The sequence below is a fragment of the Lathyrus oleraceus genome, chromosome 5 (genome assembly GCF_024323335.1).
Source record: "Lathyrus oleraceus cultivar Zhongwan6 chromosome 5, CAAS_Psat_ZW6_1.0, whole genome shotgun sequence".
NCBI classification, from domain to species: Eukaryota; Viridiplantae; Streptophyta; class Magnoliopsida; order Fabales; family Fabaceae; genus Lathyrus; species Lathyrus oleraceus.
Genome location: NC_066583.1, coordinates 330,024,883 through 330,045,961, shown reverse-complemented (window position 1 = coordinate 330,045,961; position 21,079 = coordinate 330,024,883). Strand labels below are relative to the sequence as shown.

General features: G+C 32.5%; 1 protein-coding gene across 4 annotated transcripts; it reads left to right on the top strand.

The window, feature by feature from the left end:
- Window positions 1–7,208: 7,208 nt before the first annotated feature.
- On the top strand, window positions 7,209–20,773 carry LOC127084401 (disease resistance protein SUMM2). Of its 4 annotated transcripts, none has more exons than XM_051024840.1 (8): window positions 7,209–7,317; window positions 14,814–14,897; window positions 15,078–18,074; window positions 18,426–19,008; window positions 19,348–19,511; window positions 19,587–19,724; window positions 19,816–19,861; window positions 19,957–20,771. In XM_051024840.1, exons 3-8 carry the CDS (start codon window positions 15,078–15,080, stop codon window positions 20,571–20,573), a joined length of 4,545 nt encoding a protein of 1,514 aa, XP_050880797.1. In that variant the 5' UTR covers window positions 7,209–7,317; window positions 14,814–14,897; the 3' UTR covers window positions 20,574–20,771. The 4 variants fall into 4 exon arrangements, with proteins under 4 accessions (XP_050880797.1, XP_050880800.1, XP_050880799.1 ...); XM_051024842.1 differs by lacking the exon at window positions 7,209–7,317 and adding an exon at window positions 13,141–14,619; XM_051024843.1 differs by lacking the exon at window positions 19,587–19,724 and having other exon boundaries at window positions 19,957–20,773.
- Window positions 20,774–21,079: the final 306 nt, after the last annotated feature.

Sequence of the window (21,079 nt, the reverse complement as noted above, 5' to 3'; positions counted from 1 at the left end):
TAGGTTTATTGACGATGTTGTTATAGTTTTGTTAAGATATTTTTTTTTGAGTTGTTGTATAATATAAGTTGTTGTTTTTGAGCAATCCACATTAGATGTAATAAATTCAGAATTGTTTTATCCCTCGGTTTTATTAGATAACCGAGGTAAAAATATGATATATTCGTCGATAAAATTACAAAATAGAGGGGACATATGTTTTTGTCATTTTAAAATTCCAAAAGTTCTTCTTGGGGATCGAACCCATGACCTTTTCACATACTCGTCGGTTATTTTAAAATCAAGAGGTAAAATATGCATTTTTCATGACACAACAACAACAATAACAACAATAACAACAACATCAACACCAACATTAGCAACAACAGCTAGCGGTGTGCATGGTTCAAAACCCAAACCAAATTGAATCAAATATATGGATTAACTTGGTTTTTAAAACCATTTTGACAAAATCGATTTATTTTTTTAAAATTGGTTCATGTTTGGATTGGTTTGGTTAATAACCAGTTTGAACTAAAAAAATCAGTTTTTGCTTGGACCAATTTTAAAACCAAATTTTCCTCAAAATTAGTTTTCATTCCAACAACTTCTTAACTCTATCAAATCGCTTTTGAAATCAATCACTATACATCGGCGAAGAAGAAATGCTAAGAAACTGTAAACAAAACAAATTCAAATTTTAATCTGAAAAATCAAAATTCAATGTATATATATATATATAATTCTCTCTCTTTGTGTAGTATTTTATAGTTACCATTTTCATGACTCCATCCATCTTCATTTTCATTTTACAAAAGTGGTAGAAATTTCTTAAAATAAACATGAGTCTATGAATGAATTAATTTAAGGAAAGATGCTAGTAATCATATAATTTTAACCTACCAAAAAGTATTTATTATATCATGTTGAATGTGGGAGAAGAGACTAAACACATTATTTTGAGACCATGAGTTTAAACACAAAGCTATATTTAAGAAAATGTAATTAATATATATTTTTTTTTTATCTTATCATAGAAAATAATATTTATGATTTTTTTTTATTAAATATACATTACTTTAATTGTCACTTATGAACCAAAAATAGAGAAAAAACAAATCACATTATGTTTGAAAAGTGGACTAACCATTCATATATTGGTTTTAAAAAGTGGATATTGGTTTTTTGTGGTTTTAATAAAATGGATCTGGGCTAGTTTTTAAACCAAATAATGTGGATTTTTAAAATTGGTGCACCATATTTTTAAAAGTGGTTATTGTGAACCAGTTTTTTGCACGTCCATAGTCGCAACAACAACAATAATATCAATAACAAACAAAAACAACAATAACAATAACAAAAACAACAACACAAAACAATAACAACAAAAAACAAAACAAAAAGCATCAACAACAACAACAAACGAAAACAACAATAACAAACAAACAAAAACACCAACAACAACAAACAAACAAAAGCAACAACAAACAAACAAAAACAACAACTACAACAACAAACAAAAACAACAACAATAACAATAATAACAACAACAAGACCAACAATAAACAAAAACAACAACAACAACAACAACAAAAATAACAACAATAACAACATCAACGAAAACAAAAACAACAACAAACAACAACAACAAGAACAACAAGAACAATAAAAACAACAACAAAAATAACAATAAACAACAACGACAACAACAACAATAAGAACAACAACAAAAACAATTCAAACAACAACAACAACATAAACAAAAACAACAACAACAAAAATAATAAAATCAACATCTTTATGTGAGATAGATTACAAGAACAAAACAATGTTTTGTCCAAGGTTGGTGTTAGTAGAAAAACAACACAGAACCAAAGTTTTTTCTGTCTTGCAATGTATCCCAAAGAATGATGTTTACGAGTATGTATTAGTTAGTTTTAGGATAAAACTTTAATAAAAAAATCCTTTTATAGTTAAAATTGGGCTTCTTACCCCTCGCTTATTAGAGTAACCGAAGGAATATATTTTTTAATATTTAAATAAAAATAAAGGCGCCACTTTGAATGAAATAAAAATATAAACTGCAAAAGCGGGGATTTAAAGCATGTATCCTGAATTATTTTACCCCTTGATTATCTACTATAATCGACAAAATAGATGGTATTTTTCTGAGAAAAAAAAGTGACGCGTCCATAAATTATATCTCAGTTTTTGTTGGATGAAATGGTTGTGTTGTCATAAAATATATATACTTGTAATAGTGAGTTTGTTGCAAAAGGGATCCAAGCTTGTGTGTGTGGAAGCCATCAATGTCCTTGATGTACTTTTCACTAGTTTTGAGAAAGAAGAGACCAAAATAACACCATCATCCTTAGAGGAGTCACTATCTAAACCACCACTAGAACTATTGTCATAACTCCCTAATATTTCCTCTCAAGAAATTCCCGGTTGACTTTCCCATTTCTTCACCTTGAACTCTCAACATAACCATGTCATATGTCTCATCTTTCATCGTGAGTATTAGGGTCAACCATATTACCTTTTGTATAGAACACTCTAAGAAAAACCATCCTCTAAATGCTAATTGAAAATGGTATAGAAAGGGGAGAAGGAAATACCAGATATAAGGCTTCGTGAGGTGCTTGGCAAACTTGGTTGGAGAATGAAACATAAGAGTAAGAGAAGCACTCACAAGTGTGGTAAGTAAAGGCAAAAAATAGTGAAAATGGGATTTGTTACTATATGAAATTATAAAGAGCCCATAACTTCTCAAGCCTAACATTCATCATGGATGTGTTAGGCCATCAAAGATCTTGTTTCTAAGCATGCAGGAAAGGAAAGGTTTGGATCAAAGTGCACATTTCAAAAAACTTAATCATAACAACTTTAAAGAAGAAACCCAGAGTATTACACAAACATTTGTTGATCAAGAAAATAAAACATCTATACAATTCGTACGATCACAATTGATCCAACTCTAAACACAAAGTAGCATCATTTTTGAGAATGTCGCCATCTTTGACCACTTCTTCCTTATTGGTCTCGTGCTTTGGGTGGTGACCCTGATGTATTTTATTAACCATTTATCCCTTATATACCTCGTGCTTAAATCGACATAAATATTTTGATTTGCACTGTGTTTTTTGAAAATGTCGATAAAAATGTATGTTGGGAGTTTTTGTTTGAACTGCCATATTTTTTTGTGCATGAGAGAAAATTTTGAAACTTGTGAATAGTTGAAAAAATGAGAGGGTATTTTTTATTTTATGAAATTATGTGGGGCTGCCAAGTATAATTTATGGGGTGCCGGGTAAAATGCTATTTGGATTGTTATAAATATTATGGCTCAATACCACAGAATAAAAACGACATCGGTCCACTCGCTCATGACGACATGATATGCACAAAGAGAACTTAAATGAGGTTCGACAATGTTGAACATGTACCTATCAGTCAAGCGAGCTTGCTAGGTTCTACTAGATCTTTGGGGATGAGTCAACCCCACAATCCGTAGTTGAGAGGGGCTGTGTAAGACATCCTGAGAATGTAGCTTCAAGATTCACTAAGTTTGATGGCCATCTCAATATATCTTTGAGGACAATTCATCCATCACACTCTCTAGTTCATAACCAAGATTATAATCTGAAGGCTCAACACATTTCATTAGTTCATAGATACTATGTATATCTACCTAAATTGCTAATCAAATATCACTTTTCATATATTAGATTCCTAAAGACCTCTGGTTGAACATATTGTACTAGCCGCAACTGCACATATATACATTATTAGTTTATAAAGTGTCACTGAGAATATTTTAAAATATAAACTTTTGAATATTGAATTAAGAAATGGTTACAATTGATCCAGTGGTTGTGTGATCTGGAAAAGAAATACACACAAACGGGATAAGCACTCCATTTTCCTTCTTCTCAGAACCCATTTTGGAGATTCACGTGAATGATAGGTTTGTGAGAGTGGTGTGTAAAATAAGAAGTGATGAATTTTGTATTGTTTAACTTCTATGTGGTTTTGCTGGCTTAGTAACTGCCACGTGGTTATCATAGTATGCACTAGATTCTAACCTAGGCTTTGAAATCTCCTCCTCTTTATGTTTTTTTGTCCTTACCTGAGTCTTCATAATTTTTTTTAAGGCTCGAGTCTCCACAGTTATTGTAATTTTCTCTGTGCCTAATGGAGATATCTATATTTCTCTTCAATGTATTATTTTTTATTTTTTAAAATATACTAATAAAGTTAATCTTCTCAAATAATAATTTTCTTTATCTATAATATCATTAATTATTTATTATATTTCTTTTATTTTATTTTTCTCTCTTTGACAAAAATACAATTAATAATACCTTAACTTTGAAAATGACAATTTTAAAAATGAACAAAAAATTATCAAAAAAATATCACTTAAAAAAAACGTAGAGAGTAATATATAAGATCTTCGAAGTAATCTCATATTAATTTTCAAAAAAGTCTTTTAATAGGGATAAATGTTGTAGATGATTGTTAGCCCGCAAATTTCGACTATGTCGAAGAGAAAAAAATTGAAGCAAGAAGAACAAAATTATATGGCGAAGGGTCGAAAGGGGTGAACATAGTCGAAGTGGTTCGACAATCAAGAAAGACATAAGCCAAGTCGAAAGGAGGTCGACGGGGGTGAGCTAGTCGAAGTCAAAACCAAATGAGCAAAAATTGATATAATTGGTTGAGTAGAACGTGTGAGAAGATGCAAAAGACGTGGGTTTGTGGGTTTATTACAGGTTCAGACGCGTGCCGCATTGTAAATGGCCAATGGTCATATATCAATTATTTTTATTACTATTTAATTAGATTTGATTTCTAGTTCAAGGGTAACATTTGTAACATTGCAAAAGGAAAATACTCAAAGTATCAAGCGTCTAAGAGAAAAAAGTTCATTCCTGCAAAAATGTATACTTGCTTCCCCATTTATCTTCAAGCAATTTAACTTACCAAGTCATTTCATCTGCTTTGTTATTTACATTTTATCTTGTTTTTGTCCATCTATTTTCCGCAAATGGTTGTGTGATCTGGAATATTGAACTAAAATCATAAACTACCGGACCTTGGCGATATTTTATTGACGATATTTTATTTGAGATAGAATTGATTATATCTAATATAATAACAACATTGTTATCTTGACATTAGTTTTTACATCAAATATTTACATCAGAATTGTTTATCGTATTTATACGGTAAAATATATGATTAATAACATATATTTTTATAGTTAATATAATAATAAAATTGATTAATGATAAATCTTATATTTGTATTAACAAAAAATTTAAAATTTAAAATATTTTTATTGGTGAATAATAATTAAATATAAGTATTGATATAAAAATATGGTGGGAAAATAACATTATCTATTATAATATATTAAAATTGAGATACTGAATATTTTTTTGACAATTCATTCTCTTACTTGTCACATCATTAAAAATATGACGAGGTACTCTTCAAAACACAATCTTTCAAAACCTCAATTATTCTTTTGAGAAAATGTGTAACCTTTCATTTATAAAATTAAATTAATTAAAATACATATATTTTTATATTCCATAAATCATCTCCTAATATTCCTCTAACTAAAATTCATATATACCTATTTATTTCCTTCCTTTGAGCTTGCACTTCACACATAATTACATACATGGACAAATTATGCATTGATAATACATCAAAACATATATTATCATAAGTTACATATGTCTACAAATCGTTTATCAACCTTACATCAAAATTCAAATTATTAAAATTTCACACTATTTTCTATTACACACACTTATTCACCACCAAAAAAAAATATTAAATTAATTAATTTTTAAACAAATCGATAGAAAAGTTATTATAAAAATACAATTTACTTTGTTTTTCCTATATTAATTATTATGTTTATTTTTTTTCGTACCTACATGTTTATCAATATTTTTAAGAAAAGTGCAATATATAATAATTTACTCCATAAAAAATTATGCATGAAATATATTTATTGAAAATACTCATTTGTATGTATCAATCTTAAAACCATACTAACAACGGAAAAAAATACATTACAATATTTAAAATAAAATACTCAAACAATACTTTCAAACAAACAAACAAATATTTCAAATTTTAAAAAATATAATTCTGAATTATAAATGTGATTCCATGGTACACACTTAAACTCAAACAGTAAATCTCATTACAATGCTAAAAATGATCATCAAACAATACTTTCAAATTTAACTTAGAATTTTGAAATAGACAAGCATCAAATTGTTTCTAAAATATTATTTTGAATTATAATTGCATATACTTATTACAAAAATAAACTATAATTTTCCAACTATCATTTATAATTCTTTACATATAATTTATATTTTAAAATTAAATTGTCATCTCTTATTTGCATTTCTATTACTCAAACATATTTTTTATCTCTTAAATTTTTACTTTTCTTTTTTATTTTATTCATCTTATCGTCTCAATTGCAACTCTTTTATACTAAGCAAAATCAAAATAAATATTTTATAATACTACTTAAAAATCTCATCTTATCCCCGCGTATCGTGCGGGTCTCAACCTAGTGTATAAAATTTGGCAAATAAGGTCTCACAAATTTTTTAGTTTTCAATATTCTAATTTACCCCTCATCAAATTAGATATTAAGTTATGTATCTACGCAATAACCTTTCACGACATATATACTCATAATCATAGATTTAATATCAATTAGACAACTTTAATTTTGACTAATTAAATAATCTTTCATTACATATCTGATAATTGTATTGAATTTATATATTCAAATCATTTTACTATATTTATTATCTATTTAACTTTTAATGGAAAATGTTAAAAGAAACAATTTGCAAGCAAGCATCCATTTACTTTTGTTTGCAAGTAATCACGAGTTTAATCTAAAAAATATTTTATGGAGTGAAGTTAAATGATAAAACAAAAAGTAAAATTACAATTCTTATAGTTTGTAGTGGTTAGTAAAATGACCATATTGTTCCCCCTTTTGATTCTTTTCATCTCAAAAAGAAAAGGGTACCCCCAAACCACCATATATTGTTATGCTTTGCTTAACTTGTTTTCATCACTCAATGAATGCACTTTACGTGTTTGTAACAATGTCTGTCCTTACATTACAGCTATTTTACTTTATTCCATCCCTTAATTTGTTGCTACATAACATATATATATGAGTTCTAAGAAACCAAAAAAGAGAAAGGAGAACTTGAATTGCAATTTGGAGAAAGGCCAAGATTGTTCATACCACTTCACTGTTCGCTCATACTTGGGAATAAGGTAAATCACAATCATATCATTTTCTATTTTATTTTTTTATTTTTCAGAATTAGCTGGTGCTCATAACATAGTCAGAATTTTTAAAAACATAATCTATGTTGTTATAAATGTTAGAAAATTCGGTAAAATTAAATGGATCCAGGACTGAATCGTGATTGAGAATCACTTTCCTTAAAAGTATTTCAAGCACTCTTTTATTATGTCTTAGAGTTGAAAAATGCAAGAACACTCAGGATAATATCAGCCTTAATTTCGAGTTTGCACAAGACAAGTGAAGAACCCGAAATGCAAGGAAGGTTTTTCTGGAACTTTGGAAGAGAAATACGTTTTTAGTTCTTGTGTTATTTTTTTTTGAATAGAATCTTATATTTATAGAAGATATGGATGTTGTTTCAAAAGTTTGCAACCTTTGATGAAACAACACCATTTCACCATAAAACACAATGTTTCATATATGACACTTTTTCATGAAAAGATATGAAAATTGAATTCAAAATTCAAACAAAACAATAACTAAAATTCTGAGCAAGTGCCGCCTCTATGCCCCCGGTCCCGGAGTCGGGGTCGGTGTCGCCGGTGGCAACACCGGCGAGGGTCCATTGGTTGTGTCAAGTGGCATAATGCTTGGGACCACCACATGTCCATGTGGCACCTTATTCTCTTTGTTCCTTTGGTGAGTTAAAGTTCCAAAGCATTTATAAATGCTTTAAAGGATGTCTCCACTTTCTATGTGGGACTTAAAGCAAAGCATTAAATGCTATTTAACTCTTTTGTCATTTTGGAACTAATATTGCAAAACAATTTCCAACAATCCCCCACTAGTTCTAATAATGACAAAAATCATTCCAGATAGTGAAGTATAAAAAATGTTAATACAGTTAGGTATCTTTCGATTTTAAACTTAACCTTAGTGAGGATAACGCAAAGTTTAATCGGAATGTTTGGTAGCAAAGCTTTTAAACCATTAATCCATGGGATCAGACCGACGTTACCTTACACACACTCTTTAAAGGTTCTTCCTTTACATATCTCTCTTAGCACTTATTTATGGCCATATGCTATCCTTTTCATGAATTTTTCATGAGAGAAACTCCAACTCTCACTTTGAGACGGCACCATCTCAAAATTCACATAGGTGAGGTTCATATAGCATCCTTTCCAATAGATACTCTTCTTCGTTAATGAACTTCATTAAGAGGTTTTGGAAACCTCAACCCTCAATTCAACACAGTCAACCTTATTTCCCAAATTCTTGACTTACATCCAATTCAACGACTTGTTGTTACCCATTGAATCTTGAAGTTAATGTTTTGTTAACATAAGATTGGGTTGTTGCCGCTGTCGGAACTTTTATTTAAGGAGTTTCAACCCCATTCCTCTCGAGGTTGTTCGTACTAAGTCTCTGGCCAGTGGCTTAGTAAACGGATCTGCTAAGTTATAGCATGTTCGTATGTAGGTGAGTGAAATGATTCCATCCTTAATCAATTTTCTTACGAACGAATGTCTAAGTCCTATATGTCTAGACTTTCCATTATACACTTCGCTGAATGCTCTTGCTAATGTGGCTTGGCTATCGCAATGTATCATCACTTTTGAGACATTGTCTTTAGCCAATGGAACTTCCAACAGAAGATCCCTTAACCATTCCGCTTCTTGACCGGCGGAAGCGAGAGCCACAAACTCTGATTCCATGGTCGAAAGTGTAATGCATGTTTGTTTCTTGCTCTTCCAAGAAATTGCTCCACCAGCAAGTGTAAATATCCATCCAGTTGTAGATTTATGGTCTCCAATATTAGATATCCAACTCGCATCAGTGTATCCTTCTAATATGGCAGGGAACCTTCCATAGTGAAGACCAAGGTCCTTGGTTTTCAGTAGATAGCCAAAAATCCTTGTAATTGCCTTCCAATGTTCATTACTTGGATTACTAGTAAATCGACTCATTTTACTGACTGCAAATGATATGTCGGGTCTGGTACATTGCATTAGGTACATTAGACACCCTATTGCACTTGCATATTCCAATTGAGCCACTGATCTTCCATTATGCTTTTGAAGTTTGTTGGCATGATCAAATGGAGTGGTTACTTCCTTAAAGTTTAGATGTTTAAACTTATCAAGCATTTTCTCAATATAGTGGGTTTGACTAAGTTCATAACCCCCACTATTTCGCTTAACCTTGATCCCTAAAATTGTGTCAACAAGTCCAAGATCTTTCATCTTGAAAGTGGATGTTAGAAACTTCTTTGTTTCTAAGATTCCTTTTAAATCATTACTAATGATCAACATATCGTCGACATAGAGACAAAGGAATATTACAGTGGTTTTGCACGTCTTTGTGTATAAACACTTGTCACAAGAATTAGGAATAAATCCATTTGAGAGTATTACAGAGTCAAATTTTTGATGCCACTGTTTTGGTGCTTGTTTTAGTCCGTATAAGGATTTGACAAGTTTACACACCTTTTGTTCATTTCCAGGAAGCAGGTAGCCTTCCGGTTGTTCCATGTAGATTTCCTCATCGAGATCTCCATTTAAGAACGCTGTTTTAACATCCATCTGATGGATTATAAGATCATTCAAAGATGCTAAGGCAAACAACAATCTAATAGTAGTTGTTCTTGCTACTGGTGCGTATGTGTCGAAGTAATCTATGCCTTCTTTCTGTCTAAATCCTTTTGCCACTAATCTGTCTTTATAAGTGTTTAGAGTACCTTCGCTATGGTATTTCTTCTTAAACACCCACTTGCATCCAATGGGCCTTGATCCCTTAGGTAAGTCAACAAGTTCCCAAGTGTGGTTTGATACAATTGAATCCATTTCATCTTGGATAGCATCTTTCCAAAAAGTGGAGTCCCTTGAAGTTATTGCTTCCTTATAAGTTTTTGGATCATCTTCCACTTGAAGAATAATCGGAATGCGTTGAACAAAGTTCTTACAATTTCCCTCAACAAGATAAAAGGAAATAGATTGAGAATCAATCTCATCTAGTCCTAGATTCTTTATTTTCCGAATTCTCTTGCTTATCCTAGGCTCGGGTTGTGGTTCAATGATTATAGGAGTGCCTTCAGTTTGTATTTCTACAATCCGAGAAGAGTTATCTTCATGAGATTCTTTATTAGTGGCCGACTCCGATCCTTTATCCTTTGTGATAAGGTTTTCAAAGAATTCTACATCCCGGGATTCAACAATTACATTAGATTCTAGATTTAAGAGTCTATATGCTTTACTGTGTTGTGCATATCCTACAAAAGCACATCTTATTCCTCGAGGACCCAACTTGGTTCTTTTAGGGTCCATGTTTTTGTAGTATGCCACACACCCCCACACTTTAAAGTAACCGATATTTGGCGCTCTGCCTTTCCATGACTCATATGGAGATATACCAGTTTTCTTTAACGGAATTCTATTGATTATATGACAGGCGGACAATAATGCCTCACCCCACAAGTTAAGGGGTAATTTAGAATGCATCAACATGGCATTCATCATCTCTTGATATGTTCGATTCTTTCTTTCTGCCATGCCATTTTGTTGTGGTGTTCGTGGTGCCGAACATTCATGTATTATACCGTGCTCTTCACAGAATGCATCAAATTCAATTGAAAAGTATTCGCCGCCCCTATCACTTCTAAGGACCTTTATACTTTTATTTAATTGATTTTCGACTTCTGCTTTATAAGTCTTAAAGGCATTAAATGCATCATCTTTATGCTTTAAGAGATATACATGAGTGTATCTAGAGGAATCGTCTATGAATGTAATAAAGTATCTATTCCCTCCACGTGTCAACATGCCATTAAATTCGCACAAATCTGAGTGCACAAGATCAAGTAATTTCGTTTTCCTTTCAACACTTTTGAAAGGCTTCTTAATCATTTTTGATTCAACACATAATTCACATTTTTTGAAATCCTTTATATTACATGAAATTAGTCCAGATTTAATTAGTCTCTTCATAGAACTAATACCACAATGTGCTAATCTATTATGCCATAAAGAAACGGAATCAAGCATGTAAGCGGAATTAGAAATTTCATTAATAATATTATCATTAGTACATAGTTTGATTATTCCCTCTGCGGAATATCCTTTTCCAATGAATACACCATTACGGGTCAAAATAAGTTTGCCCGATTCATATACAGATTTAATACCCGATTTTCCCAATAAATCCCCACTAACAAGATTCCTATTCATGTCTGGAACATGAAGCACATTTACAAGTGTAACTTTCTTTCCAGAAGTGAAGTTAAGTTCGACCGAACCGGTTCCAACAACTTTAGAGCGGACTTCATTTCCCATTTGTACCTCTTGTCCATCAATTGCTTCAGAATAGGTTTTGAATGCAGCCTTGTCATAAGTAACATGCACCGTAGCACAAGTGTCATACCACCAACCTTGAACTTTTCCTTTGATTGTCATAATTTCGCTCACTGTAGCAATTATGTCATCATCTGATCGAATTGCATTGATCTCATTTTTTGCTTTATTTTGTCTGCAATCTCGAGCATAGTGTCCAGGTTTACCGCATACGAAACATCCGTTCTTTGGACCTTTATGACCGCCAGAGTTCTTGAACTTGTTATGTTCTTTCTTTGGTCCAAGATGACTCTTCATGCCATCATGTCTCTTCTTTCCCTTGTTGGTCACAGCGTTTGTTTTGAAATGAGTAAGGGGTTCTGATTTCTCCCTCTCCTTCGATTCCTCCTCGATTCGAAGATGTTTCTGAATTTTCTCCAAGGAGAAGTCCTCGGAACTGTGCAACAATTTCTTTCGGTAGCCTTTCCATGAAGGTGGTAATTTTACAATAATTGCACCGACTTGGAAGGTCTCAGGGATGTTTATTTTTACTACCTTTATTTTATTGACCAGAACTTGCAATTCATGCACTTGAGGAAGAATGGGCTTAGAATCTAAGAATTTAAAATCGAAATATTTAGATATTAAGAACTTCTTCGTACCTTCCTCTTCAGCCTTGAACTTGAATTCTAGTGCCTTCCATATTTCTGTTGCCGATGGATTGTCTGTGTAGAGGTCGTAGAGACGATCAGATAAAGTATTCAGAATGTGTCCACGGCAAAGCAGTTCGTCCTCCTTGCGTTTCTTGCGCTCCTTCTTGAGTTCTTCCGAATCATTTTCTGTTGGTTCAGGTATTGGTTGTAGGTCGGGATCAAGAACATAGTGAACCTTCAGGGCAGTCAATAGGAATGTCATCTTGTCTTGCCATCTTGTGTAATTTGTTCCATCAAATCGATCTAACTTGACAAGATCCTGGTTCATCACTTTGATGCTTGAAACAGCAGCGTCTGAAGCCATTATGTTACTAATACTTTTAAGATTGTTAGAAAATTCGGTAAAATTAAATGGATCCAGGACTGAATCGTGATTGAGAATCACTTTCCTTAAAAGTATTTCAAGCACTCTTTTATTATGTCTTAGAGTTGGAAAATGCAAGAACACTCAGGATAATATCAGCCTTAATTTCGAGTTTGCACAAGACAAGTGAAGAACCCGAAATGCAAGGAAGGTTTTTCTGGAATTTTGGAAGAGAAATACGTTTTTAGTTCTTGTGTTATTTTTTTTAAATAGAATCTTATATTTATAGGAGATATGGATGTTGTTTCAAAAGTTTGCAACCTTTGATGAAACAACACCATTTCACCATAAAACACAATGTTTCATATATGACATTTTTTCATGAAAAGATATGAAAATTGAATTCAAAATTCAAACAAAACAATAACTAAAATTCTGAGCAAGTGCCGCCTACAAGGCGCCTCTACGCCCACGCCCACGCCCCCGGAGCCGGTGGCAACACCGGCGAGGGTCCATTGGTTGTGTCAAGTGGCATAATGCTTGGGACCACCACATGTCCATGTGGCACCTTATTCTCTTTGTTCCTTTGGTGAGTTAAAGTTCCAAAGCATTTATAAATGCTTTAAAGGATGTCTCCACTTTCTATGTGGGACTTAAAGCAAAGCATTAAATGCTATTTAACTCTTTTGTCATTTTGAAACTAATATTGCAAAACAATTTCCAACAATAAATAACAATTGTCTCATAACCTAGAATCAATAACACTAGTATACACATAGAATAATTGTTTTGGTGGATGATTCACTGAAGACCCCAACCTAGCTGTTATAGGCTATACCTTTTTCTTATGTTTAGATTGGTGGTATGAGACAAAATGGAATGGAATGATAAATAGTGAGATTATATTGTTCGAGTTTATAAATAATGGATAGAATAAAATTGAATATGATAAAATTCATTCTATATCCATATTTCATTCTTGGTTTGACAATCTACATAAAATATCAAAAAGATAAGAGAAAGATGAAGGGTTCTCAAATTCGGTAGATAAGCTATATAGATAAATATCATGTAGGTCTTTGGAGATGGAAGAAGGTGAACATGTGTTCCTATGTGTCATAGTTATCATTATAGTTGGTAGAGCTATCGAGTCAAAAGAGCAGATTATTTTCTCAAAAGAATAAATCATTCCACCACGGTCATCTAAAAGAGTCATGATGATATATTGTTTACTTAATGAAATTTTATAAAAAAAATTGAAGTGATATCACTTTTAAATAAAAGTGAAAGACTCAACTAAAATTCTGAAGAAATCACGAATTTACTAGTGTTGGGATTCAAACCAATGAAAGATTAAAGATATCACCACAGTTGTTCAAAATAACCGTTGTAATATGTTAATAATTTTTAATTAAAATAATAGTGGCACCTGAATTTAGATATATCACCACGATCCTTCAAAGGACCGTGGTAACGTGTGCGTTGTGTATATACTTTTTTGTAAATTGTTAAGAAATCTAACGTTATACCATATATCATTAATTGTTTGAATATGTGTATATAAATTGGAGCAGTCTTTACCGTACAAGTCGGTTTTTTAAGGTTAAGTTAAACCAACCATAATTTTTAAGATAATATTAGAGTCTCGTTTAAGACCCGTTGAAACATATGCTCAAATGATTAGTTAACCAATATCTTCACCAAATCTCGATGAAACCTCGTATTGATGCATATGATATATACATGAAAGATGTTTCATTGGTCGTTTGATATATTTGATCATCACTCGACTCAACATTATGTTAAGTGACTTTTGTTTTTCTTGGCTGATCTTAAAATTCTTTTATTATGATAATCAAAGTTCATTTCATATTGCAACTAATGTCATAAAGTGCTACATTGTTTTTGACCAAGTACAAACTGGTGTATTGCTTTTGTCATCTGTGAGTTTTCAAGAACAAGTTGTGGACTTTTTCACCAAAGGTCTTCTCCCCTAACCTTTCACGACTTTAGGTTTAAAATTGGGCTTGATAGATATATACCTAGCTCCATCGTGTGAAGGGGTATCGGAGAATGAAATTTATTCCTCGTCTATAACAGTTGTGCCAGCACTATATATATATATATGATGTAATCTTGCTGCTTTTTGTTTACTGCTTGCATAACTTGAACTGAAGAAAGCACTACATATTGGAGAAAGAAGAAGATTAATTTCTCAATCAACCCGAGCTTGCTTGCATTGAAAGTGGTGAAAAAAACAGGTAAAAAAAACAATAATATGGTTGCTATTTTGTTGTTGCTCATAACCCCAGATCAATTTATCTTCAATTCTATATTTGTCCCTCAACTTTATGCAGTGTTTAGAATTTATGCTTAATTTTGATATATTGAAGCAATGTTGAACATGTATGCCTAACTTTGATATATTGAAAATGATTTAGATGGCGAGTTTTCTGATTGATTACGCAAAGCAAAATATGGAGAAGTTGATAAATGAAGGGCTAAAAGAATTCGGTTATATATGTTGTTTCACATGCATTGCTAAGGAACTTGAAGAAGAAAAAGTTTGGTTGGAAGCAGAAAGGACAGCTGTTGGGCAGCGTGTTAAAGTTGCAAAAAGAAGAGGAGAAGATGTTGAAGCAAATGCTCTTTTTTGGGAAGAAAAAGCTGATAAGCTCATTCAAGAAGACACCAAAACAAAAGAGAAATGTTTTATTGGATTATTTCCTAATTGCATATGGCGATACAGAAGGGGAAAGGAACTGGCAAATAAAAAAGACCAAATAAAAAAATTAATGGAAATTGGAAAGGAACTTGCAATCGGACTCCCTGCTCCTCTTCCAGATGTTGAACGTTATTCATCCCGACACTATATTTCTTTTAAAAGCAGAGAATCGAAATATAATGAGCTTTTGGATGCATTGGAAGATGACAACAATTATATAATCGGGTTGCAAGGGATGGGGGGCACAGGAAAAACTACATTGGCCAAAGAAGTTGGTAAGAAACTTAAGCAATCCACACAATTTTCGTGCATTATTGTTACGACAGTGTCATTTTCTCCTGATATTAAAAGGATTCAAGATGATATTGCTGGGCCCTTGGGATTGAAGTTTGATGACTGTAGTGAATCAGACCGACCTTTAAAACTATGGAAAAGATTAACAAATGGTGAAAAGATTCTTGTAATACTTGATGATGTTTGGGGAGATATTGATTTTGAAGAAATAGGGATTCCATATAGTGACAATCACAAAGGTTGTAGAGTTCTTGTAACCACGCGCAATGTGGAGGTATGCAACACATTAGGATGCAGTAAGACAATCAGATTGGAGCTCTTGTCTTCAGATGATGCATGGGAAATGTTCAAACGACATGCTGGTCTGACTGAAACTTCAACTAGAAGTTTGCTAGACAAGGGTCGTAAAATTGCAGACGAATGCAAAGGATTACCAATTGCAATTGCTGTTATCGCAAGTAGTTTGAGGGGAAAACAACATCGGGAAGAATGGGATTTTGCCTTAAAATCCTTGCAGAAATATGCTTCAATGCATGATATTGATGATGATGATGATGATTTGGTTAAAATATATGAACGCTTGAAGTTTAGCTATGATAATATGAACGATGGAAAGGCAAAGAGACTATTCCTGTTGTGTTCTGTATTTCGAGAAGATGAAGAAATTCCTACTGAAAGTTTAATCAGACTTGGCATAGGAGCTGGCCTTTTCGGGGAAGATTATGGCAGCTACGAAGATGCTCGAAGTCAAGTAGTTATATCCAAAAATAAACTCCTAGACTCTTGTTTATTGTTGGAGGTCGATGATGATAGAGTGAAAATGCATGACTTGGTTCGTGATGCAGCCCAATGGATAGCAAACAAAGAGATTCAAACAGTAAAGTTGTATGATAAAAATAAAAAAAGAATGGTTGAAAGGGAGAAGAGTATTAAATATTTGTTATGCGAAGGAAAGCTTAAAGACGTGATATTGTGCAAGCTTGAGAGTTCAAAGCTCCAAATTCTAATTGTCCATATCGACAGTGATGATGATGATAGGCACAAGGAGAAAATCGAAGTCCCAAATTCGTTTTTTGAAAATATTAGTGGCCTTCGTGTTTTCAATTTCTTTACTAATATTTATCCAACAAATCTATCATTACCTCACTCAATTCAGTTGTTGAAGAATATTCGATCTCTTCTTTTTCATGGTGTTGATTTAGGTGATATCTCTATTTTGGGAAATCTGCAAAGTCTTGAGACACTTGATTTGATTTGGTGTGAAATTAATGAATTTCCAGAAGGAATGGCAAAACTACCGAATCTTAGATCGTTGAAATTGAAAATTTGTGAAATTAGAAGGAATAATCCATTTAGAGTGATTGAAGGATGCTCCTCACTTGAAGAGTTGTATTTCATAAACAGTTTTAATGATTGTTGCCGAGAAATATCCTTCCCAATGTTACAAAGATTTATAGTGGATGATAATCAGAGATTTGTGGATGATTCACCATCAAAATGTGTGTCTCTTTTACATCAAGAAAATGAACATTTACTCTCTGAAAAAAAACTCAAGGATTGTATTCAAGCAGCAGAGGTTCTTATACTAAGAACAATCTGGCGGGGATGGATAAATATCATACCTGAGATTGTTCCTATGGATCATGGTATGAATGATCTAGTCGAGCTTAGATTGAGTTGCATTCGACAGCTTAAGTGTCTCATTGACACTAAGTATTGTAATTCTCAAGTAACAACTGTGTTCTCCAAATTAGTTGTACTAGATTTGGATTTTATGGAAAGTTTGGTAGAATTGTGCAATGGTCCCCTTTCCTTTGATTCTCTCAAGAGTTTAGAGAAGCTGAACATCATCTGCTGCAATCAATTGCAAAGCTTATTCACGTGCAGCCTAAACCTCTTCAATTTGAAGAGATTGTTATTGCTACAATGTCCGATGTTGATCTTATCCCTATTTCAACTGACTACGTCTGGTAGCCTAGTGTCATTGGAGGTATTGAGAATAATTGGCTGCAAACATCTCGAATACATAATAATAGATGAAAGAAAAGTGAAGGAATCGAGAGGAGAAATAGTTGCTGCTGCTGATGATAATGATCGCAAGATGAGTCAAGACTCAATATTTCCAAAACTGAAACATGTATATATTGCACACTGCCATGGATTAAAATTTATATTTTCAATTCAGGATCTTCCGGCACTGGAATCTTTCTCAATATCTGATTGTGAGAAGCTGCAATACATATTTGGCCATGATTCAATAAATAATTTTCTAAAATGTGATGTTACCACGCCTTCTCCCATTTCTAGAGATGCTTCCAAGCCAGGAAAACAATTAGAACCTTTGAAATGCAGTACCTTTTCATGGACCAATATATGTTGCTTTGGTAAAAAATCAATGACTACTGAAGATCAACAGCAGGTAAGCCTCTCACCTTCTGTTATGTTATCTTTTGCTATTTTTTATTCTTCGTTTTTATTAGATATTATAACCTTTGTGACTTACATCTTAATATTAAGAGGAAGTTTTCTTTGATTGGTTTGTTAGTTTATTCTAAAATGAAATATTATTTAATTTTTTTTACTTAATCTCAAAAATGTTTTTATCTTACTACTTATTTATTTTAAGCAAGAATTGAGTGGGAATGTTGATCATTTTTTTGGTTTGAAAAGTCTCAAGCTATATGATTGCAAAGTAGAAAATATATATTTTCTCAATGAAGAATTACATGAACAACAAATGAACTTATGTTTGGAGTGCATTGCGTTGCAGGATATGCCTTCGAAGAGTACGAGCCTTTTGGAGAATTCATTTTCCCTCAATCACCTTACAGTGATAAAAATCTTGCGATGCGAAAAATTGGAAAATGTGTTTTCCACATCTATATTAAGATGCCTACCACAATTGGTTACTCTAAAAATAGTAGAATGCAAAGAGTTGAAGCATATTATTGAAGATGATTTGGAGAATGACAAATCCATAAATTTTAAGTCTACAAACACATACTTCCCAAAGTTAGAAATACTTATTGTAGGAAACTGCAACAGACTCAAATGTGTCTTTCCGACCTCCATATGTAAAGAGCTTCCAAAGCTAAAAGTTCTGATGATAAGAGAAGTATATGAGCTGCAAGATATATTCAAAACTGAAGGTGATGATCAGAAACTCGAGATTCCAAATCTGGAAGTTGTAGCATTTATCAATCTTCCAAACCTCTCCGATGCTCAAAAAGTGCACTTTGAGGCCGTAAATTATCGTCTTGTACAAAACTGTCATAATTTTTCTCTGACTTCAGCATCAAAATCGGATGACATAGATGACATTGATGACATTATTGGTTTTGTTCAAAGCATAGGTACACACTATATCAATATTTCTCAAGACATTATTAATTTGTGCGTGTTTACCCATGCACAGAATGCCACAAAGTTAAGGATATATTATTTTTAAAGTTGAAAAAAATGATGATTTTTCAGTTGAAAGTAGACATTTTGATTTGTGATTGTGATTATGAGTTATATTATGAATATGAGTTGGTTTCCCTTGTAATGGCCCAATTCTCTTCCAAATTCCCTATGTCAGAATTCTTATTATAAATATTAAGAGTGCAAAGTGAAATCATCGGTTAATAAATTTCCATTTCTCTAACATGCTACTATATAATGAGGTTAATCTCTATAATATTTTGCTATAGAATATGAATGCTATACGGAATTGAAGATTCAATTGAAACCATTAATAAGCCATTTCACCTGCAATGGAAAACCAAGTTCAAAAGTCACTCAAGAATCTGCAGTTGGGGTTGAAGCTGAAGCAACATCAGAATCAGGAAGTATATTGACTTCGTCACAGCCACAGGTGAATACTTTACTTCATATTAAAAATCTAAATAATCAAAATGAGTTTGAAAACAAGATTTTTAAATTTAAGCAGGGTGTCGAGATAAGTACCGAAGATGGAATTACATCAACCAATGTTAAGACTTTAACATCCTCAACCCATTCAAAATCAAACAGTTCATCATCACCTCATTTAGAATTAGTCAGTTCATCATTTGATCCATCTTCACAGGTAGTCTTGTCGTGTTTTTTATTCATTAACTGTTATGAGATTGGATGCCTAAAAATCAAATTTTAAACTTTTTCTTTTTGAGTCTATGCAGAAAGATGGTGATTGCCAAATAGCCACGACGGAGACCAATGATGAAGGTGAAGAGTCTTTCAATATATTTTCTACTTTTATGTTACTTTTTCCTATCCCACATTTTGGTTTTGAACTTTTTCCTATCCCACATTTTGTTCAGTTTCTCTAAAAGCTGCCGCTTCCATGAAAGAAAGCTCAAACATTGAGGAACAGTTTCCTAAGGATGATAAAATAATAGTTTTCAAATCTAAACCCTCTTCTAGTATCACGTCTCCAATAGCATCTCAGTTTCCTCCAATAGTAGAAGATTTAAGTTCTCCTTTTCTTGTCACAAGGGAGCTCGAACAACTAGTCTCCATGAAGCATTTGGATTATGAGAGCTTGTCTCTATTAACTGATTTTCTTGTTAAGCATCCTTCTGTTCTTTTAAACAACACTTCACTTAGTAACAGATACAAGGGTTATGCCTACAACTGTCTAGCAGAGCTATTGAAATTCCTCCAAACCCATAGTGTGTTGGATGTGTTAGGTTCAAACCGCTCGGAATTTGTTGAATTATTACAAGATGTGCGCAAATGTGGTTTTGATAAGGAATGGTTGGATGGTGTAGAAAGGCGCGTTTTGTTTTCTGAGACATTGAAAAGATTATTGGATTCCAAGCAACAAGCTGTCTCCATGGAAGTTGAAGATCTTAAGCATGAATTGAAATCGTCTGAAGCTGTTTTGGAGAGTATCATTCAACAAAAGACGGTTTTAAGCGCCCCTATTGGTTATTAGATTATATTTTCATGTACATGTATTCCTTCATTTCTAATATGCTATTCTTTTCAACGTGAGAGTTATTCTTGTGCATAAAGCTTCGTCATTTCTCATATGACATGAACTTATAAACCATCTTATTATGTTTGTGTATTTAAAACTATTATTCATTGATGTATCGTGTATTAGTAGTGTGTTGTGATCTGATATAAAAACTAAAATTACTACCAAATGACTATGTTAGTATGTGGTAATGTATTAATATGTAAATAGATGTTCGGAAACTCCAATAGTGTGTATATATTTAGCACACACTAATTCTCTAGTGCATTAATTTGGTAGTGTATACATTTATGTGAAAATATTTCACATTTGATAAGTTTTAGAATCCAAATTTTTCGCATTTGATTTTATATACATGCATTTGTTTAAATTGAGCATTAGGTTGTGTAATACTCAATCCAATGCATTTTATAATGAACAATGCGTTTTGATCATAATTAGTTTCCATATATTTATGTAAT